This window comes from Poecilia latipinna, unplaced genomic scaffold (genome assembly GCF_001443285.1).
Source record: "Poecilia latipinna isolate Pla-1442-1.1 unplaced genomic scaffold, P_latipinna-1.0 Scaffold2583, whole genome shotgun sequence".
NCBI classification, from domain to species: Eukaryota; Metazoa; Chordata; class Actinopteri; order Cyprinodontiformes; family Poeciliidae; genus Poecilia; species Poecilia latipinna.
This window is the reverse complement of record NW_015115199.1, coordinates 37,968-57,520: the sequence shown is the minus strand read 5'-3', so window position 1 is coordinate 57,520 and position 19,553 is coordinate 37,968. Positions and strand designations below refer to the sequence as shown.

The 19,553-nt window shown below is 39.0% G+C and overlaps 1 protein-coding gene across 1 annotated transcript; it reads left to right on the top strand.

The window, feature by feature from the left end:
- The first annotated feature begins 1,555 nt into the window (after positions 1–1,555).
- On the top strand, positions 1,556–19,429 carry LOC106938406 (protogenin B-like). Its single transcript, XM_015020447.1, has 19 exons — positions 1,556–1,744; positions 2,208–2,507; positions 5,692–5,836; positions 5,927–6,060; positions 6,135–6,431; positions 7,196–7,355; positions 7,873–8,120; positions 9,186–9,350; positions 9,459–9,764; positions 11,055–11,240; positions 13,452–13,547; positions 13,628–13,814; positions 14,496–14,623; positions 14,740–14,910; positions 15,766–15,948; positions 16,031–16,154; positions 16,248–16,386; positions 16,475–16,582; positions 17,107–19,429. The coding sequence occupies exons 1-19, from the start codon at positions 1,678–1,680 to the stop codon at positions 17,458–17,460; spliced, it is 3,498 nt and encodes a 1,165-aa protein (XP_014875933.1). The 5' UTR covers positions 1,556–1,677; the 3' UTR covers positions 17,461–19,429.
- Positions 19,430–19,553: the final 124 nt, after the last annotated feature.

The following is a 19,553-nucleotide window of genomic DNA, read 5'->3' as shown; positions in this document are numbered from 1 at the left end:
AACACACTGCTTACTATAGAAGGCATTTCAGATCTATGTTCAAAAATTCAATCCATTCCAGTTCAGTTTGGCCAAAGGCTGCATGGTACAACATGACATGTACTTGAGTTATCAAAACTGATTAGGATGCACACAAATTATTTGGAAAAATTGAAGAACTGTATCTAATAAAGCAAAAAGTTTAATTTTACTTTCTTTATGCACTTAAAGTAGGTATGCTCCTATGGCATGAACTCAATGTTTAGGTCAAACAACAACAAAAAATGCTTACTCTTCTGTATGATTCTAGGCAGTCTGTTAGTTTGTGTTTTCAAGTACCTACTAATAAAAATAATCATCTGAAATTAAGCCTTGGTAACAGCAGATAGTGATTAAATCAAGATGGAAAAGTACCCCTGAAAGTTGGATGTCTTCTTTTTTTTTTCTTTTTTACTAACCTTAACCTCAAAATCTAAAATGACTGCCACATGTTTACATCAGATACATGTTTTTGTAGAAATTAACAGTTTATTTGTGTTTCTGTCAGTTTGTATCTCATTAAGTCACTCAAAAATAGTAGGACTGCACATTTATGTTGGTGAGCTTGTTGCTGTTGTCTTTGAATCTGTAGCCAGCCTGGTTATTCAGCTGAAAAACTAGCAAAGATGTCATTTCTATGCCCAAGTTCTGACATTGGAGGTAAGTGTAACACATATTTATTGTAAGATCATGTTCCTATTGGTCACTTTGGATATTGCACACAGAAAAAAAATCTGTGTGCATGAACAAGCTGTCTTTTTAACTAGTCATGCTAATATTTAAACAGTCCATACCAAATCTTCACTTTAAATACTGCTAAATACAATTCAAGTGCCAGCAATGGTACCTGTGCCCCCAGTTTGAGAACCGTACTGTTAGCACATATCCTTGCTAGTATGCTACTCCACCAGCTTCTCTAAGGGAGGCTGCACAATTTTGAGTATGATTTATTGAAGCCAAAATCCTCAAAAGTGCAAATAAATGGTTTAACATTGACTAATTTATACATTATTAGAGTTTCAGACCAGACTGTAGGAAACCTTTTTACTTTTTCACTTAAACATCTAGTTTTTTTCCCAACATTTCTAAATTTTACATTTGAAAATGTCAATGAGTAATTATTGATAATACCCTTCAACTGGTCACACAGTACCAATGGATAACAATGTTTAAAAACAAGTCAAAGCCCCAAATATTGTTTTAAAATATCAATAATCTTTTGTAATCTTTTAAAGATCATCTGAAGTGATGTTTGCCTGTTTTTACAAACAAATGTACAATGACATTAAAAGTCTGTTGTAAAATGACCAACAAAAAGCTCACTGAAGGAAAAAAGTGTCATCCTTTAAGCTGTTTCCATATCAGTGTTGCACACACAATTTTCCATTCCTTTTTTTGCTCATGTTTGGTGGAAGGAATTTGTCTTAACCAGCAGTTTAAATCTTGTAACAGATTCGAGATAGATAGACGGATCCATGTGGAATCCCTCTGTTTTGAATCTTCTGCGCATGTGCGAGAGGGCGGGGCCACCCTCCTGTTCTCCCCCATCAGAGCCGTTGGTGCTCCGCTGTTGGCAGAAGGGATAGAGCGGAGCAGCGGACCGCACGCGGGGGACCGACGGCTCTCCAAGGGGAGAAAATGACCCAAATATTTGGATAAATGGCGAAATTCAAGATGAAGTCCGGCCAGCGGTGGCTTATATTTGTTTTGTTTCTCCCTTTATCGGGTAAGTTGTGTTTTTTATTGTATCATTAACGCTGTTTTACAGCTAACTGTGCGGAACTTGTTTGAAGTTTAATTGGTTTTGTTTGCTTCCTTTATTGACGTAACCGTATGTCATGTTTCTCTAAAGATGGGAAATTGTTCCGACTAAAAGAAATGTGGAAGCTTTGATTTTATTTAAATTTAACAATTAAAGTTTTATTTTTCTGGGAAAGTTCAATTTTAGCTTATTTATGATAATGTATTATTATGGTGAAGACTAGTAGTATTAGTGTCAATTTGTATTTAAATAAATGTGTGAAACAAACAATATGCAAATATTAATTCTATACGGTATTCTTTTCTAAAGCTATTACAAGGTAATTATGCCTTAACATGAACTAATTGAATCAAAATCTCTGGTCTTTGTTTGTGATGCCTTTATTCTACTTTTTTTTTTGCTAATGTTCGCATTCTCTTGCCTTTAGGTGTTTTATGCTTTAGTGAGCTGTCCTTCATCACTGAGCCCAGTGATGTTACAGTACTACCAAAGGATTCTGCTGTGTTGGACTGCCAGGCTCATGGACAGCCTCCAGTCACCATCAAGTGGCTCAAAAATGGAGTTAAGTTGGCAGAAAGTGAACACTTAAAGTTTCTGCCTAACGGCTCCTTGTCCATACCAAAGATAAAGCATACCAAGGAGGATTCAGATGAAGGATTCTACCAGTGCCTCTCCCAAAACAAATATGGAGCTATCCTAAGCCAAAGATCACTTCTGACTATCGCAAGTGAGTATTGAAAGTAAAAAAAAAAAAAAACATTTTGTGGTTGTTTGCACTCATCTTTGTTGATGTTTAAGCATCAGGGTTGAAGTGCATGGATTATAAACTTGAAGATGGGAAGCAGATGTACCCCCCCTTTTTTTTTTTACATTTTGTAGCAAAACCTTTAAAACCAAGGCTTCCATCGTGTTAGGTCATATAAAGGAGCATTTAAGAGATTGTTAAATATAGAAGGGGAGTCCATCCAAAAGCTCATAAATGCTCTATAAATAGACAGCCCATAGCTTGTGTCCTCTCAATGTTTTTTTCTGAAGAAGAGCACTACTTACCCCGTGTTTGATTGTAATGTATAAAAAGTACACAACTATTTCAATCTTAGAGTTTAAGTCTGTGTGGAATTATTGCAGATGATGGTTCTTTGTAACAGCAGAATGGCCTGCAACACTGAGGAATTTGTGAATGGACATTTACCTTTCAGCTTTTGTTTGGAGTGCCCCTGACTGGTCCACAAGAAAAGACTAGATTTCGGGGGGTTTGTTTGTCCACATATCAGTAGACAAGACAGCTGCGCCTATTCAATGAGCCTGGTCTACCGTGCACACTTTTCAAGTGTGTAAGGGAGAGGATATCCCATGGCTGCTGTCATGGAGACTAGAATCAGTGAACTGATTTGCCACATTTTAGAAAAATGTCCCAATGCTCTACATTCTAAAAACTGTTTTAATTAATTAAGCTGAAGAACATTGATATGCATGTTGGTATATTACAGGGAAGAGAAAAAAGGTGTGTGTGTGTGTGTGTGTGTGTGTGTGTGTGTGTGTGTGTGTGTGTATGTAGTTTTTATTATTTCTCACAATTTTTACATAGCAATAAAAAAGCTTTTTCAGTTTTTGGTATATTGACCAAAAATAATACCAAATTCAAGTTTGAGCCATTGTCATTCAGTGAAAGGGTTAAAGGTTGTCGGTCAGCTGTAGTGGGAGAGTGGAGGATGGGACTACTCTGCGCTCCCCTTCTGTCCAGAGGTCCCAGGGGTCGGGGGTCAGCGCTGGAAAGCCTTTGTGATGTCACAGGCCTGCTGTGGCTGGGGAGCCCCCCTCTGTTGTCCCTCCCACCCTTCAGTCCTTTTCACTGGATCAGGCCCTCTGTTGCCCTGTCAAGGTCGGTGCTTTTGTTAAAGGAAGGCCAGTTTGTCATGGGAACGAAGGGGCCTGACTCTCCACAGTAAGATAAGAAGTTTAGGCTTCTTTAAACTGTTTTTGCATCCAGGTAGGGTTGTCCTCTGAGTGGTTTTCCATACTATCATTGGACATGCACAAAAACAGCAGCTGAATTCATTGCATGTACGATTTACCAGTACCTTATCATAAGCTGTAAAATGTTATGTCCACATGAAAAGATATTAATAACACTCACATCAGGACCAATTTGGATTGGGGGTTGAGGTGAACTTTGACCTTTTCAGGGAAGCCTTTGTGCTGCTCAACCTAGACATTGATTTGTTCTCTTCAACAGAAGTGACCAAATTAGCAGTTAGGACCCACCCATCACCTGCATCCCCAGTCCCACTTGGTCAGCTACATATCATTTTTAATTTTCTACCACTTACGGTGGACTTTATAATGTTTACCAATCATTCAAGTTTTGATTAGGAAGAATCCCAGGCTGTTTATGTCTCGTGTTTTCTGCTCTTGTATGTTAATAAGAATTTTTTTGTTTTGTTTTTACAAATATGGAAGAAATACTGTCAAATCAGTCAGTCAATACAAGGCTCAAATCTTAGGTTTTAGTTCCACTCATGAGCAGGATTAACATTTATTCTGTCTAATATTAAATCCTAAATTAAAGCCGTGCTCTGTAGTTTTGCTATCTGAAAGCTTGGCGTGTAAATGTGGATTTTCAGTGAGAAAACAAGAGTATTGATCTTCTATAACATGATATTGACTTTCTCTCTTTGAGTGAAGGGGGAGGGGAGGAACTTATCACCTTAATGAATGAAGGTCATTGATCATATTGTATTGAGTTGATCCACTAAAATGTAGATTGGGGGTTGCTTTTCTCTAGTGACTGCTGAGGGACTTTTTTGGACGTGCATTAACAAAATATGACTTTCAAACTGTCCTAGCTGTAGTTCACCTGAAACCGTTTTCAAAAGTTTTAAGGTTGGATTATTATGACTTGTTTTAAAAAATAAAATTAAATACACAATTTTTAAAATCTCATTTGATGCAGAAACAAGCATAGGAATGGGCAATTATCAAATTATTGATTGTTTTATTGGAAAAAAAATAATACTGACAACTGCAAACTCCAAAAACTGATGTAAGATTGACTGGGTTTGTTACTTTCACTGTTTGAACCATTTTGACAATTTTAGTTCCAACAGATCATCAAAAAAGGCTGTATGTTTTTTTTCAAAATATGATTGCAATTAAGATGTAATGTTTACCACCACTAAGGATTAATATTTTAGTGAAAACTTTTTTTTTTAATGTTTGAGCAACATTTGAGCTGCATGACATGTAAGATTTACAGCAAACAACTAATTAACTTTTACTCAGTTTACAAATACATTTTAGATTTTAAGTTTTCTTTGTTTTTCATTTAAATTCTAGATATATCTCAGTAAAAACTACAGATTGTCTTGATTAACTTCATGCCATCCAGACTCTACAGGTCTCAGATTCTAAAATATTAACATGGCAGTAAAGAAAATAAAAATAAAAAGAGAAAGCATTTTCTCTCTATAAAGATGCAAAATGTGATTGCAAAAGGAAAAGGCAGCGTTGCCTTCCATCTACACAGCCTGTAAATAAGTTTGAAAAGATGAAAGGTGGAAAACTATCCATGTAAGAAATTCAATATTGCTTAATGTAGCTTCTTGCAATGCTTTTTAAGCAAAGTGGATTGATTCGTTTTTATCTATAATGATGCATCATTCACTGTCACTCTTCAATTGATCCATTGATTGGCCAGCTAGTCACAATGGGGAAACTGTTCCTCATCTCCACAAAAGCAGGTGGTGTCCTAAAGAGATCAATTTCTCTCATAAGATCAGAACATCCATCAACTTCAAGCCATCCATGGCTTGCACAAACAAAGTATTGCACATTTTGAAAATTACAGCGAGTGTGAGATTTGTTTTATTGTTGTTATTCGATGGTGAAACATCTCTTTGTTGTTTTCGCAGGCATCACAGAGTTTGAGTCGCATCCCGTGTCCATGGTGGCATCTGAAGGTTCTGTGGCACGGTTCTCCTGCGCCGTCACTTCCAGTCCTCCTGCCACCATCACCTGGGAGTTTAACCAAAGCACACTGCCTCTACAAACAGACAGGTTCATGCATAACACTGATCTTCCTTTCACTGCAACACGCTCCTCTAGTTTCTCTTGTTTGACCCTCATATTACTTTCTCGTCTTTCCAGACTTACGGTTTTGCTGAATGGAGTTCTTCAGATTCACAATGTTCGACTGGAAGATGCTGGAAAGTATCGATGTGTTGCTACTAACATCGGCAGCCGTTTAAAAAGTAGAGAAGCCACACTGACGGTGCACAAAGGTACAGTAATTGCATTAACAGAACTTCCAGATTGAGGACTTCCAGAATGTCAACATTTCTACTTTTTAATAAAGATGGAGGCCGTAAACCACACCAGAGGCCCCGAATCATCGCTGGACCTCAAAACGTAACAGTGTCCCTTCACCACACTGTGGTTCTGGAGTGTGTGGCCACAGGCAACCCCTCACCCATTATCTCCTGGAGCCGAGCCGACAGTAAACCCATCGATGTTTACAATGCCAAAGTACTGGGAAATGGGAATTTGGTTATCACTGACGTCAGCGCGAAGCACAGTGGAGTCTACCTCTGCAGAGCCACCACGCCTGGAACACGCAACCACACGACTGCTGCAGCCAACCTCACAGTTCTAGGTATCATTATCTCTTTGGTTGATGAGGCACATGGCTCCTCAGTCCACAGTTTATGTCTGTTTGTAGAACTCAGATGTGGGTAGAGTACCAAAAACTATACACAAGTAAGTGTAGCACCACTTCAACATAAAAGCACAAAGCAGCCGTCCAAGAAATGACTAAAGAGTGAAAAAGTATTTGGTGAAAAGGCTCCTAAAATACTCAGTAAGTGATGAAGACATCAACCATTTAATATTTAAAAATTAGATGACCAAAATATAAAATTAGGTGATAATTTTGGTATTTTAAAGAAAATAATTTACATAATTACAACACAACAAAAACAGGAATTTTTTTTTTTTTTCCAAATCAATTTCTTTGGATGTAAAACTTTAATAAAATCTCTTGGTATGTATGTGTCTGATGAATTTTTGGTTAAAACATGCTTGTTCCTCATTCAGTGAAGTTACTCACAGTAGGTAGAGTCTTCAGAAATGTAACTACAGTAAGAATAATGATGCATCATAATTGCTCAAGTAAAAGTAAAACGTACAGCGTAATGAAAATACTCCTAGAAGTACCTTTTTTTTTTTTTTTTTTCAAAAAAGCTACTCAAGTAAATCCAACTTGTTATTACTCAACTGCAGTGCTGCATAAGCCATGATATAATGGAACATGTTAACCTATTTCTAGTGAATTCACATAAAATCTGCCTCACAAGCAGAGTTTTATTGAATAGATGGTAAGAATTAGACAGTTTTCATTAGTTTTCTGATCTGTTTCAGTGCCGCCAACCATCGTTGAGAGACCTGAGAGTCAGACTCGTCCACGAGCCGGCACGGCCCGCTTCATGTGCCAGGCAGAGGGCGTTCCCCCGCCACGCATCCGCTGGCTGAAGAACGGGGAAGAGGTTCACCTAAACGGGAGAATAAAGATGTACAACAGGTGTGTTGCACTGAGACGGTCAGATGCTTTCATCCAGGGTTGTCCTAACTTTTTGCAACATGGGCCACAATCCCAAAGTTAAAAATATGCTTAGGCCATATTGTTTATCTGACTTGAAAACGTGCAATGTTTTAATGAAACAAAATGACAATGACAACTTTTTTTGTCATAAGAAAAGGTGGACAGTTTCATAACTTTTTGGTTTATTTGATCGACAGAATCTTTTGGTCTATTCCCAGAAACGAAAAAACAACAACAAAAAAAGTCTCTTTTTTTTAAGTAAGGGATGTTTATAGCTACTTACGATGAAATAACATTTGTAAGAAAACATGGCTTTCTTCGTGCCCAACACTTTCCATTAGAGAAGAATTAAATGTGTGATGAATAAAATTCTGCTGCTAAAAAATTATAAAAAGTTCCCACTGGAGCGTCAGACTGAACTGCAGTCGGGGGGTCCACACAAAAATAAATACACTATTTTTTCTTGATTGTTCTCGTGTTTTATTTTAATCCACAGTAAACTGGTGATCACCCAGATTATCCCTGAAGATGACGCCATCTATCAGTGCATGGCAGAGAACGAACAGGGTTCTGTGCTGTCCTTGGCTCGCCTCATTGTCGTCATGTCTGAGGACAGGCCCAGCGCACCGAGGAACATCCATGCTGAAACCATTTCCAGCTCTGCCATCTTACTGGCCTGGGACAGACCGCTGTACAATGCAGACAAAGTGATCGCCTACTCCATCCACTACATGAAGGCCGAAGGTGAGACGGAGATAAAGACCGTAGTCCTGGACTGTGGGGGGCGAAAGTGTGAGATCACATTCAGCTGTGGTGAAATTGACCACCGCTGTGTGTTACTAGTTGTGTCGGTGGAGGACCATCTGTTCGGGCTGCACAGGGCAAAGGTCAAGGAGGACTCAGAATGGCAACTTCACTTAAATAACAGGCTTAGTCGACGTATTGTCTGCTCCCGCAGCTCATTCTGAGCTCCCATAAATGGACGGCGTTGCCTCTAAACATCTCATACGTTTTTGCTAACTGCAAATGTAGGTAGATATTTCTAGGGCTGAAACGATCGATTGCATTAATCGTGATTAATTGGTTATTGAATTTAGTAATCAATTAATTGTTAACCAGAGAATGCAGACTCAAAACAGGCCATTTGCTGAAAGAACAACATATTTAGTGGAGCAATTAAGCCAAAACTGCACAAAAATATAAACATTTTGCACTTGAGATGAAAGAAACCTTGTCTGTAAATATGTTTTACATGGAACGCCTCAAGTGGAATAGTTTTAGCTACACCTGGTTCACATTCTATAAAAAACACAAAATATCCTATTAATCACCTTTTGCTATCCAATTATTAATCAGTTAATGCAAATATTTATCAATTAATCTACAAATGATAGGAAAAGGAATGCTACGTTGTTGCATTTTAGGCAATAAAATGTTTATTTACTTATTTAAAAAGGGAACTGAATTATTTATTTGAGTCTTTTAATGTATTTTGAATATTGTTTAAAAAAAGGGTTTATACAGAATGAGCCACTTTTATCCAGGTAATTGATTAATTGTCTGAATAATTGATGGAATAATCAATTACTACAATAATCATTAGTTGCAGCCCTAGATATTTCACATACCGCTCTATATTTATTACACAGCAACTCTATAAAGACAAGCATGCAAATTGTTTAGAAGGTTTTTGCAGTTTATGAAGTATTTCTGAGGATCTGCCTTGGAAATGTCGTCTTTTTTAAAAGCTGCAAGCCATAATAACTTCAACCTGTTTGCTCACATAATGTACAACTTATCGTATTTCAGGTCTGAACAACGAAGAGTATCAGGTTGTCATTGGCAACGACACGACCAGCTACATCATCGATGACCTCGAACCCGCTCGAAACTACAGCTTTTACATCGTGGCTTACATGCCGATGGGAGCAAGTCGCATGTCCGACCAAGTCAGTCAGCACACTCTGGAAGACGGTGAGCGCGTTCTGAGATTTTTAGCAACAAATCGCTGCAGCTGTTGAGCGACGCGCCTGTGATGATTGAGTCTGAAGCTTTACAAACTGATGTCCGTCGTGTCTGCAGTACCTCTGCGTACCCCGGAGCTCACGCTGACCAGCCACAGTTCAACCGACATCCAGGTAAGCTGGCAGCCTCTGCCTGCCAAGATCAGCCGCGGGCGAGTGTTGGCCTACAGACTCTCCTATCGCACGGCTGTGGACGACACCGTCGTAAATGTGGAGCTACCACAGAACGGCACCGAATACCTGCTGGAGGGCCTGCAGCCTGACACTATTTACCTGCTCCGGATTGCTGCAGCCACACGTGTGGGTTGGTGTGAGCCCTCAGCGTGGACCTCACATCGTACACCGAAGATCTCGAGCAGCAAAGGTAATCCTGCCAAAAGACAGACTAAAATGTTAAATTGGTTCACCTTTTTATGGCTTTATATAGCAGCTTTGCTTATATTCCTAATCAAAAAAGTATTCAAATTTGAATACGAAGCTTTCTTTATTTTTCCTTTGTGATGTTTCTGCCTCTCTGGTCTTGGAAAACCAGGAGCTTCACGAGACGTCCTGCCTGGTGTTTGGCATATGATTAGTTTGCTCTTGTAGCATTGTCCCATACTCTTTGTGTTGGTTCCCCAGAAACCTTTGGCCCCCGCGCTGTCAGGGATGTTAGAGTGGCCTCTGTCACGGATCATAAAGAGAGCTGCCTTAGGCCTCTATGAGAGGGAAAGAATTACCCATTTTAATGACCTGCTGGGATGGGGGAGGTTTTTGTTTTATCAAAAACAGTTCTTGTAATATATATATATATATATATATATTGATATTAGCTAGTTTTTGTATTTTGGTAGAGTTCAGTACCACAGAAATGATTTCAATCATTTTGCTCACTCACAATCTTGTATATTATTCACATTTTTGTTTTTTTTTTATCAATTCCCTTCTTAGTTGATTGATGAATAGCTCACTGCACCCAGAGCCCCACCTTGTTTGCCAAGCGTGTTTTACAGCTTTTGTTTATTTGGACTTTGAGTGACTTTGAATTGGACTTTCAAGTCCAAATGACAATAAAGTTGTAATAATACAACAATAATTAGAATAAAGTTGTGATATCAGGAGAATGAAGTAGTAATTTTATGATAAATACAACATGCAAAATAACAAAAAAAACTAAAATGAGAAATGTTGAGCATCTTATGAAATTATATTAAACTGATATCAGTTTTACAAATAAGGAAATCCGTCCTTTGATGACATCAGCATCAAATTGTTATCAGTAGCAGGACTTTGAAACAACTGAGTCTATTTTGATAACTCTAGAAGTTTTTTTCTTATAATGCAACATTTTCTTGTCATTTCAAGATGTTCTGCTAAAATTGTGTCTTTATCCTATGACTATATTCTGGTAATTGAAAAAAAGAAATTCTCCTAATGTTCTGTCATCCAACTCACAGAAGGGATGATTGAAATAAAATTCACTTTTTGAATATATTTTCTGCCAGTTGTAATTCTTTCTTACAACAGAGAGCAGGAGATGAAAAAAATCTGATTTCAGTTATAAGCCACATCGCCCAGCTCTGCCTTGTTGTCTTTGATTCTTTTAGCTTTTTTTCTTTGAGCTTTGTTAAAATCTACAGCTGATCTCATGTTTCCTCTGTCTGCCCCCTCTTAGTGCCTGCAGCCCCCGTTTTGCAGCTTGAGGCACTTAACTGCACCTCCGTTAGAGCCCGTTGGCACACCTCCCCTGATCCAGTGGCGGTTCTGGGTTTCCGGCTGTGTTACCACGAGGAAGGCCAGCCGGAGCAACCGAGCATCCTGCTGCAGGCCCAGACTTACATCCACACCATCGGTGGCCTTGGTGAGTAGTGACACAGGATGGATTTAGCTTCTTTTTGTGACTCCATGTCAATTAAAAGGAGAGTGACTGATGCGTTCTCACTTAGATGGATCTTTTTTGCATGACCTACTTTGATTCAGTGGGCAGTTGGATGCTGCATTTGCATTCTGGGCCTCTGTCCTGATCAATATGGGCTCACCTCTCTTGTCTAACCGGTAGACTTCCCCCAGTTTTGCTTTAGTGTTGTGTGAAATCAGGCTCACAGGGTTAGAGGTCAGTAACCAGATGTCCCTCCCACCACCGATTCCCATCCCCAGGTTTGCTTAATTATGCACAGCCATTGTGTTCTGTCCTGGGCCAGATCTGCTCTTTTAGGACCGGTGCCACCACCTCCCTTCAGCTGGACGCGAACAAAGACCCCTGGGATGGACCAGAGCTGGACCGAGCCGCTGACCTCTAGCCATGAGACAGCAGAGTTGGCTTTAGCTCCCTGCCCCCACTGGTCATCTGTGCTGTTCATGTAAATAACCAGCAGCTTCTCCATATGCAACATCTACCAGAACTAGACTAAGAGAAAAAAATAAGACACAAACTGCAGTTTGTTTTCCTTAAATCTTAATATATCAGGGAGTCTGTGCATTCGTAAGAAGTCTTAAAAGCAAAAATCAAGGCTTTGAAATGTCTTAAATTTGTTTAAAAAGTGAGTTGGGCTTATTAATCGCAGGTCTTAAATTTAGTCTTGGTAGGAACTACTTAATCCCATACAGCTCTGGAAAAATGAAGAGCCCACTGAAAACCTCATGGTTATTCCACCAAATATTGATTTCTGAACTCTTTCTGAGTTAAAACATCATTATTGTTGTTTTTAAATTAATATGAACTTGTTTTTTCTCTTTTTGTGCATTATTTGAGGTGAGGTTATTTTATCATTTCTCATTTTCTTCATAAATACTAAATTTCAGAAACATGTTGTCAGTAGTTCGTAGAATAAAAGAAAATTTTTAATTTTACTCAAACATATGGCTATAAAAAGTAAAATCAGAGAAACTGATGATTTTGCAGTGGTCTCCTAATTTTCCTGTATGTTTTTCTTCAGTGGACTTTTCACACTCAGACATCTCCTTTGTATTCTGACTCAAGATGGTTTACGTTAATAAACCTTTGCTAACTATCTAGTTAGATGACTTTTTTTTGCATCTATCATGAGTTTGTGCAGATTTATTTCCTGTTGGCTGGATGATGTTTCTATGGAGAAAGGTCTGAAAAAGTTCTTAAATTTGAGTTGGTGAAACCTGCAGAATCCCTTCATAGGCACTTCTCAGTTCTGACCACACCAGTACATTTTCATTAAATTGTAGAAAGTATTAGATAATTTTTTGTCAGTAATCACCCATCTAGTAGCCTTTTTGTTTCATTTTTAATAAATCTCCTTGTATGGTTATTCTGTGCTGTTGCATCAAGTTTAATGCTGTAATACAAGGCCAGTGGCAGAGGGGGGAGAGAATGGGAAAGAAAGGAACAAAAGGGGCCCACCTCCTATCCCACAACCTTACGCCCAGATTCCTTCTGCTCCGTGTTGGCCTGGCTCGGTGACCCCAATAAAACCCCCTGAAGTCCCCTGGGCCCAGGATCCCGGCAGCTGAACGCTGCCCACCGCCCAGCCCTCAGACAGGCCTGGACACTCTGCTGTCATTGGTCAATACCTTCAGGCTGACCTTTCACATTAGAGGCATAAAACAAACCCAGCGCTCTTTAAAGCGTCCTGATTTAAGGTCTGGTAGTTTTTCAAGTTGAAACACGTTTTTCAAGCCTGTTATGTATACTTCCTTTACTGTTGTGGATCCCATGTCTTCATCTATTGCTCTTCCTGTGACATTTTACGATTTTTTTTTTACACGTTTCTAGGCATGTGACTGTCATTGGTGGAGCTTTTGGCTCTCTGATCTTTCTCATGCTCATCTCAAAGAGCAGCACATGATAAATGAGAGGTTGGGCTAACAAAGGAGGCCACATATCGTCCATACACGGCCACTTAATGACCTGCTAAATCGTGTGGTCTCTCGCTATTTCAGCTTAATTTTCTTGTGTCCGTCTTCTTTATGTTGCTCTGCTGCTTGTTAGTAATTCGATGGGCTTTCACCCTTGTTTTGCACAAAGCCTTCATTGTTGTTGTCTTGGCAACGCAGGGCTTTTATCTGGTAGGCTGAGCTATTTCTTTGGTTTATATTTCAGATCCAAGGAGAAAATACCACGTCAAAATTCTGTCTATCAGCAAAGTTGGAGATGGTTATCAGACAGACCGAACAATTAGCACTCCAGGATGTGTTTGTAAGTAAAACCGTTTAGATAACGACTCTCTCTGAGTCTTTTTTGTTTAATTAAATGCGGTTTCTGTTTGAATCACTCAGCGGCCAGAGACCAGACGTCAGCAGCTCCTCCCCCTCCACATCAAGTCACCGTCTTGACCAGCAATTCATCCATGATGTCCCTCCGGTGGAGTCGGCCTGCTTTCTCCTCTGGCAAGGCTGTTAGCTACACAGTCCGCTGCACGCCTGTGGGCACACACAATGTCTCCGCTATCCGCTACATACAAACGTAAGACTGTCCTGGCAGAAAAAATTAGGGCTCCAACAAACGATTATTTCAGTTATCAATTAATCTTATCGATTAATCGATTTGTCGCATAAAGAAATTGGCACATTCTGCAAATTTTTCATTTAAGCCTTTTTATTGAATATTAGGAATACACAAAAAGACGCAAGTAAACAAATATTTAACTTCCTTTTTTAAAAATGTATGTATATTTTATTACTTAAACTGGAATAACAGCATTTTTGTGTGTATACTTAATTATTTGTAGCAAAGTATACGTCAGTCTGTTTATTATTTTTACTTTAACCGATTAATAAATGGGCAGCAAAAGGTGCTTAATACCAGATCTTGTTAACAGAATTTGAAGCTAAAACGACACTTAAGGAATTTTGGGTAGAACATATATACAGACAAAAGGTTTTTTTTTATGTTAAATGCAAAATGTATTTATTTTTTGCACAGTTTTCGTCTAATTACTCCTCAGAATATGTTGCTCTCTCAGCAAATCCCATTTTATTTTAGTTTGCATACTCTCATTAACGATTAATTGATTACTAAATCATTTTGTTGCGATTAATCTGATGAATCCTTTCAGCCGTAGAAGAAAATACATGTCATATTTCCTTAAAAATGTAATTAATAATGTGCTAGAGATGATCGCCTGCCGATTGTTTGTCTTCACAGTACCAAGCAGAGTGTTATGGTCCAGGATCTGATTCCAAACACTCGATATGAGTTTGTTGTGCGTCTCCATGTGGATCAGATGTCGAGTTCCTGGAGCTCGGTTGTTTACCACCAGACTCTGCCAGCAGGTTATTAATTAAACATACAAATGCAGCATCGTTTCGCTACAATCCTGTCGTGAGGAGATGTTATTAAATTTCTCAGTAATGATGGGCTGTAAGGATCTTCTTTGCTCTTTGTGCAGCACCTAGCCGTCCTCCCGCCGGAGTCCGAGTCACTCTGATTGAGGACGACACTGCTCTGGTGTCCTGGACGGAGCCCACTGAGCCAAACTTGGTGGTTACACACTACACCATTTTATACGCTTCACAGCAAGCGTGGATGGCTGGACACTGGCAGAGAATACAGAGAGAGGGTGAGCAGGCCTTATAGCTGGTTATACACTGAATAGATCATTTTGATTAATCAGATACCTGCCACATTCTGCTGATTTTTATTCAACCACTTAAGCTTATTTTAAACAATATGAGAAACACATAAATAATAAATAATTAAATTCCTTTAAATGAGAAAATAAACATGTTATTACCCAAAATGTAATAGCACAACATTTTTTAGTGTATGCTTGATCCTTTGTGGCAAAGGATGCATCTTCAGCTAAAAAATACTTTTACCATCAACATGTGAAAAGCTCAGCCCATTCTGCAGTGCAGGGCAGATCTGTTGGTTATTTTTAGATTAACTGAATAATAATTAGACAGAAATGGTGTTTCATATGAGATTTTTTTCACAGAATATGAACCCAATGAATCTGAAATTATGCTATTTGAATAGTTTTTTAATCTTAATATAAAAATATATGTATTTATTGTGCAGGTTTGTCTTAATTGCTGCTTTGAGTATGTTGCTATTTCATCAATTGGCCTTTTTCTGAGACTCTATACTCCAGTTAATGGTTATCCCATTGCTAAATTGGTTGACGATTATTCCAATAATCAATTATTCTGATTAACTGTTTCGGCCCTGCTGGGAAGCTTGTTAGAGTTTACGGCATCGTGAGCTCTTTGAGTTACTGGGGCATTTTAAACAGAAATCAGGTGGATTGCAGCAGTAAACTGGGTCGTTCCAGAACACAGGGCCTAATAAACCCAAAAATGGTTCAACAAACATTAAACCCTTTTGGTTAAAAGGTTGTTTTGCTTCATTTTTATGTAGTTTATTAGCACTTATGATGCTCATTTATGAACTTCTCGCTCTGTTTTGATTACAGGAACTCATACGATGGCCTTATTAGAGAAGCTTGAGCCTGGGAACGTCTACCTGGTGAAGATTTGTGCCTCCAACAAAGTCGGCGACGGTCCGTTCTCCAGTGTCGTGGAGCTGACGCCGAAGCATGGACACCTTCACCGCAGCAAGAATCCCAGGCACTCTGACGGTTTTTCAGACACAACAGGTCAGGATCAGAGGCAGCGCACATTTATTTCTTTAACACAATCTAATGTTCCACCTGAAACACCGTGTATGTCACCTTCCAGAGTTTTCTGATGGTCTCTACCACATCGACCAGAGGTCTGTGACGGGGATAATGGTCGGTGTGAGCATCGCCTTAACCTGCATCGCCATGTGTGCCTTAATCCTGATCAGCAAGGGCAGACCAAGGTAATTCATTTCATTTATTGAAAATGCTAAAAATAAACCCACCCTCCTGTTGGAAGACGTAATTCATGTGTGTGTTTTTATCATGATGTTTAGAAAATCAGCCAGTGCCAAGGTGATTGCTGTGAGAGCCGCTGAAGGTCCACATCCTGGCATGCCACTTCCTGGTAATTGCCGCTTGGAGAATGTTGAGGCCCTTCTACCTGTGATCAGTAATCAAATCGTAGATCCTAAGGTAAAGAGAACAGAACACAGTGAACTTCTAAACACTTTTCACTCCTGTTAGTCAAGCACAACAACAGTTTGTTTCCTTTTTTTTTCAGGGTGGATCTGATATTGTTGTAAATAACTGCAGTTCAGCTGGCAGCAAGATTCAAAGCAAGAAGTGGCTGATTTACAAGAAGGAGATGATAAATCCACCTGCAAACGATGTAAGTGCAAAAGTTATTCCAACATTAGAGGTGGGTGATATGGACATCGAGTCTGAGGTACTGTTGTGATAATGATAAAAAGTGACAAACTTTTTTCTAGTTCTGTTTTAGGTAACTGTCAGCCAGTTGATTTATTGGCACCGATTTCCTTAATTTTGACCCTTGCATGTGAAGCCGATCTTATCTTGTGATCTTATCTACCTCAGCAAAGGTCTAAAACTCAACGACTGTCCTCTTTTGCTCTGCTGTGAAAGAGGTTTGACCCACAGACCGGCTCATCAGGTCGTCTGAACGTTTTAAGTTAGCAATAGTAATCAGCGATCAGCCAGAAAATTACAATTGGTGCATCCCTAATTGTAAAACTAACAATCAATACGGACAGTTTTGGGGGGTTTATAACACCATTATTTGGAATTTAACAGGACAACAATAAATCTAAAAGTTTAATCGTGATAAGAAACTTTTCACAATAAATGCCCAGCCTTACTTTTGATTATTTCTTACGTTTGACTGTTTCTCGTTAGGCTGAGACAAGAGCCTGTTTGTACGAAACTGGCAAAACTGTCCTGAGGTACGACGACCGGCTCAGCTCGGCTCCTCTGCCCGCTTCGTCTCGGGAGATGATCTACGGACCGCTCCACCCGGAGAGCTCTCAAAGCAGCGAGGGCAGCCAGGAAACCGGCGACTCCGGACACTACTCCAACGAGGAAAGCAATGAAGAACCGAGCAACTCGTCAGCCTACCAAAGTTCCAGAGCAACACGTTTGGAGTCGGATCTTAAGCAGTCTGTCAAACTGGAGCCAGAGGGGACGTCGTCCCGTCGCTTGGCTCCTGAAGCTTCCTGGTTTAAGGCTCGTCCCCAAGCCGCCTGTTCCTGACTCCTCCAGGCCTGTTTCCACCCTCCACCAGCCAAAGCTACACCACTTCTACCTCATTCGCTTCCTGAGAAGAGAGACCCTTGAGTATTTCATGATAGAAAGGGAAAATCAGGAACCAGCTGCTGAAACAGAAGAAATGTGGATTCGCTTTGAACGTACCTCAGGATTTTGTATGAATGTTGTTAAAACATTTCTTTTCCTCCTTTTTTTATTTTTAACACAACTTTCTACCTGTTTGCGTGTTTGGTGTTGTCTGTCCTAACCAAAGCTCACCCATGATGAATGTTTGAAAAGAATGTCAGAATTTACTGTGATACATTTTATTAGATTTATTAGAGACGCACCAATCGTGAAGATTCACTTTTTGGAAAAAGAATGGATTTTTGATTTCTTTCTTGGTGCATCTCTAATATTTACTCGTCTGCTACGATGGAGGATCGAATGGAGCCGTTTTGGATTAACAATCTACCTCAGTTTACTCTTAAGAATATACATTACTACCTCCTTTTACCACATGTTCTGCAGTATTACCTCACACTCAGGGGACAAAGTGAAAAAAAGCTTAATTTCCATGTCGACTTTGTTTTATTTCAGTTTCTGCCTACGCGGTTGAAAGTAATTTAGTTTCACGTCATTTGTCTTTGTGGAAAACATGAAAAGTAAAGTGCATTACATTTTTGTCAAACTATTTGTAGCTTTATCAAACGGTATTGTTTGGCATTTTCGGTGCACTGAACTCAAAGCTTTAACATGGCCTTAATATAGAAAGGGCTTCACATGCTATAGATGGTTAGATCCAAAGACAGAAGAAGAAAAGGAAAAAACTGCACCCAAAGAGCTTCATTAGAAACTATAAGGCAACCAAAAATATAGCTGATGTCCTTTTGGGATGTGTTTGCCAAAATATTGTTCTCACCAGAGATGTTCCCTTCGATGGTGGTGGTTCCTCTGCGTGACTGTTAATAGTGCTTTATTCTGGTGAAAGCTTTAGCACAAGCCTTGTGCTCCGTTTGCCTTCTAGACCAATTGCTAAGTGCAGAGGTGATGCCGATGCTATTATCCAAAGAGTTGTTCTGCTTCCTCAGATGGGTGCAGCTTGTTTTATACAGTTGATCCTCGGCATGACCTGGTGAAAAGTACACACACAAGACCAAAGATCCAGTGTGTCCTGCCACTGATGAGTGGATTTAGTTATTCTAAACTGGGAGAATCGTTCATCAGCATTCATTACCTCTGTTGTAAGGATGAAGACTTTGCTTCTGTCCTTTATATTTCCTGTCCAGGTGTGACAGTAAAAAGATTCTGACTATCATAAAGGAAACCCTCTGTGTGAAGAGCAACATAATCAGATTTTTATATCTTTTTAATACAAATTATCCTAACCAAAGGATCTTACAGTCTGTTAATTTAGTGAATTTCTTTGGTTTTCATTTACATTTGTACAAAGGAGTTGTATTCAAAGGTGATATGATTTCCGCTGAGTTTGGATTCTAGAAAGGCATTTTGTTTTCACACAGTTATTTTTCTATTCTTATGACGCCAGAAAGTGTTTTGGTGTCTTTTTAACCACCTTGAATTTTAACCTGAATGATTCTTAGGTTCCTTTGGGAAAATTCTGATTTAGATTGTATTTCTTTAGCACATTGTTGTGAACCAAAAACATTTAATGTGACACTTTTCCAAAAATGTCCTCTTTTGGTTTTAGTTAAGGCAGTGTGATGGCTGCTGTAAAATTGCTAAAACTGAAAGCTAATGATGAAGCCCAACAGGTTTTGAATTTAGACATAGAATGTAGATTTAACTGTTATTTAATTTTTCTGATGTTTTTTTTTTTTTTTGAGTAACAGAAAGCTTCTCCTAAACCAAAGTGAGCAACAAAATATATTATTTTATGGTGTTGAACTGTTGCAACTAGCTTTTTTGATACTCAGACTGATAAAGATTAGATAATAAAATTGTTCTTGGAAAATTATGTAATTTGTGTTTTCTTCTTTTCAGCGTGAAAGTAAATTTGAGGAATATAACTAGATTTGATTTATGATCTCATGAAGAAGTTCTGAGATAATTTGAAAAACTGTTAGCTGCTCCTACAG

Coding starts and splice junctions, on each gene's coding strand:
- LOC106938406 (XM_015020447.1), top strand. CDS start 1,678: ATGGCGAAATTCAAGATGAAGTCCGGCCAGCGGTGGCTTATATTTGTT. Junction 14,911..15,765: donor GCAGAGAATACAGAGAGAGG/GTGAGCAGGCCT, acceptor TTTTGATTACAG/GAACTCATACGATGGCCTTA. Junction 16,155..16,247: donor ATCAGCAAGGGCAGACCAAG/GTAATTCATTTC, acceptor CATGATGTTTAG/AAAATCAGCCAGTGCCAAGG.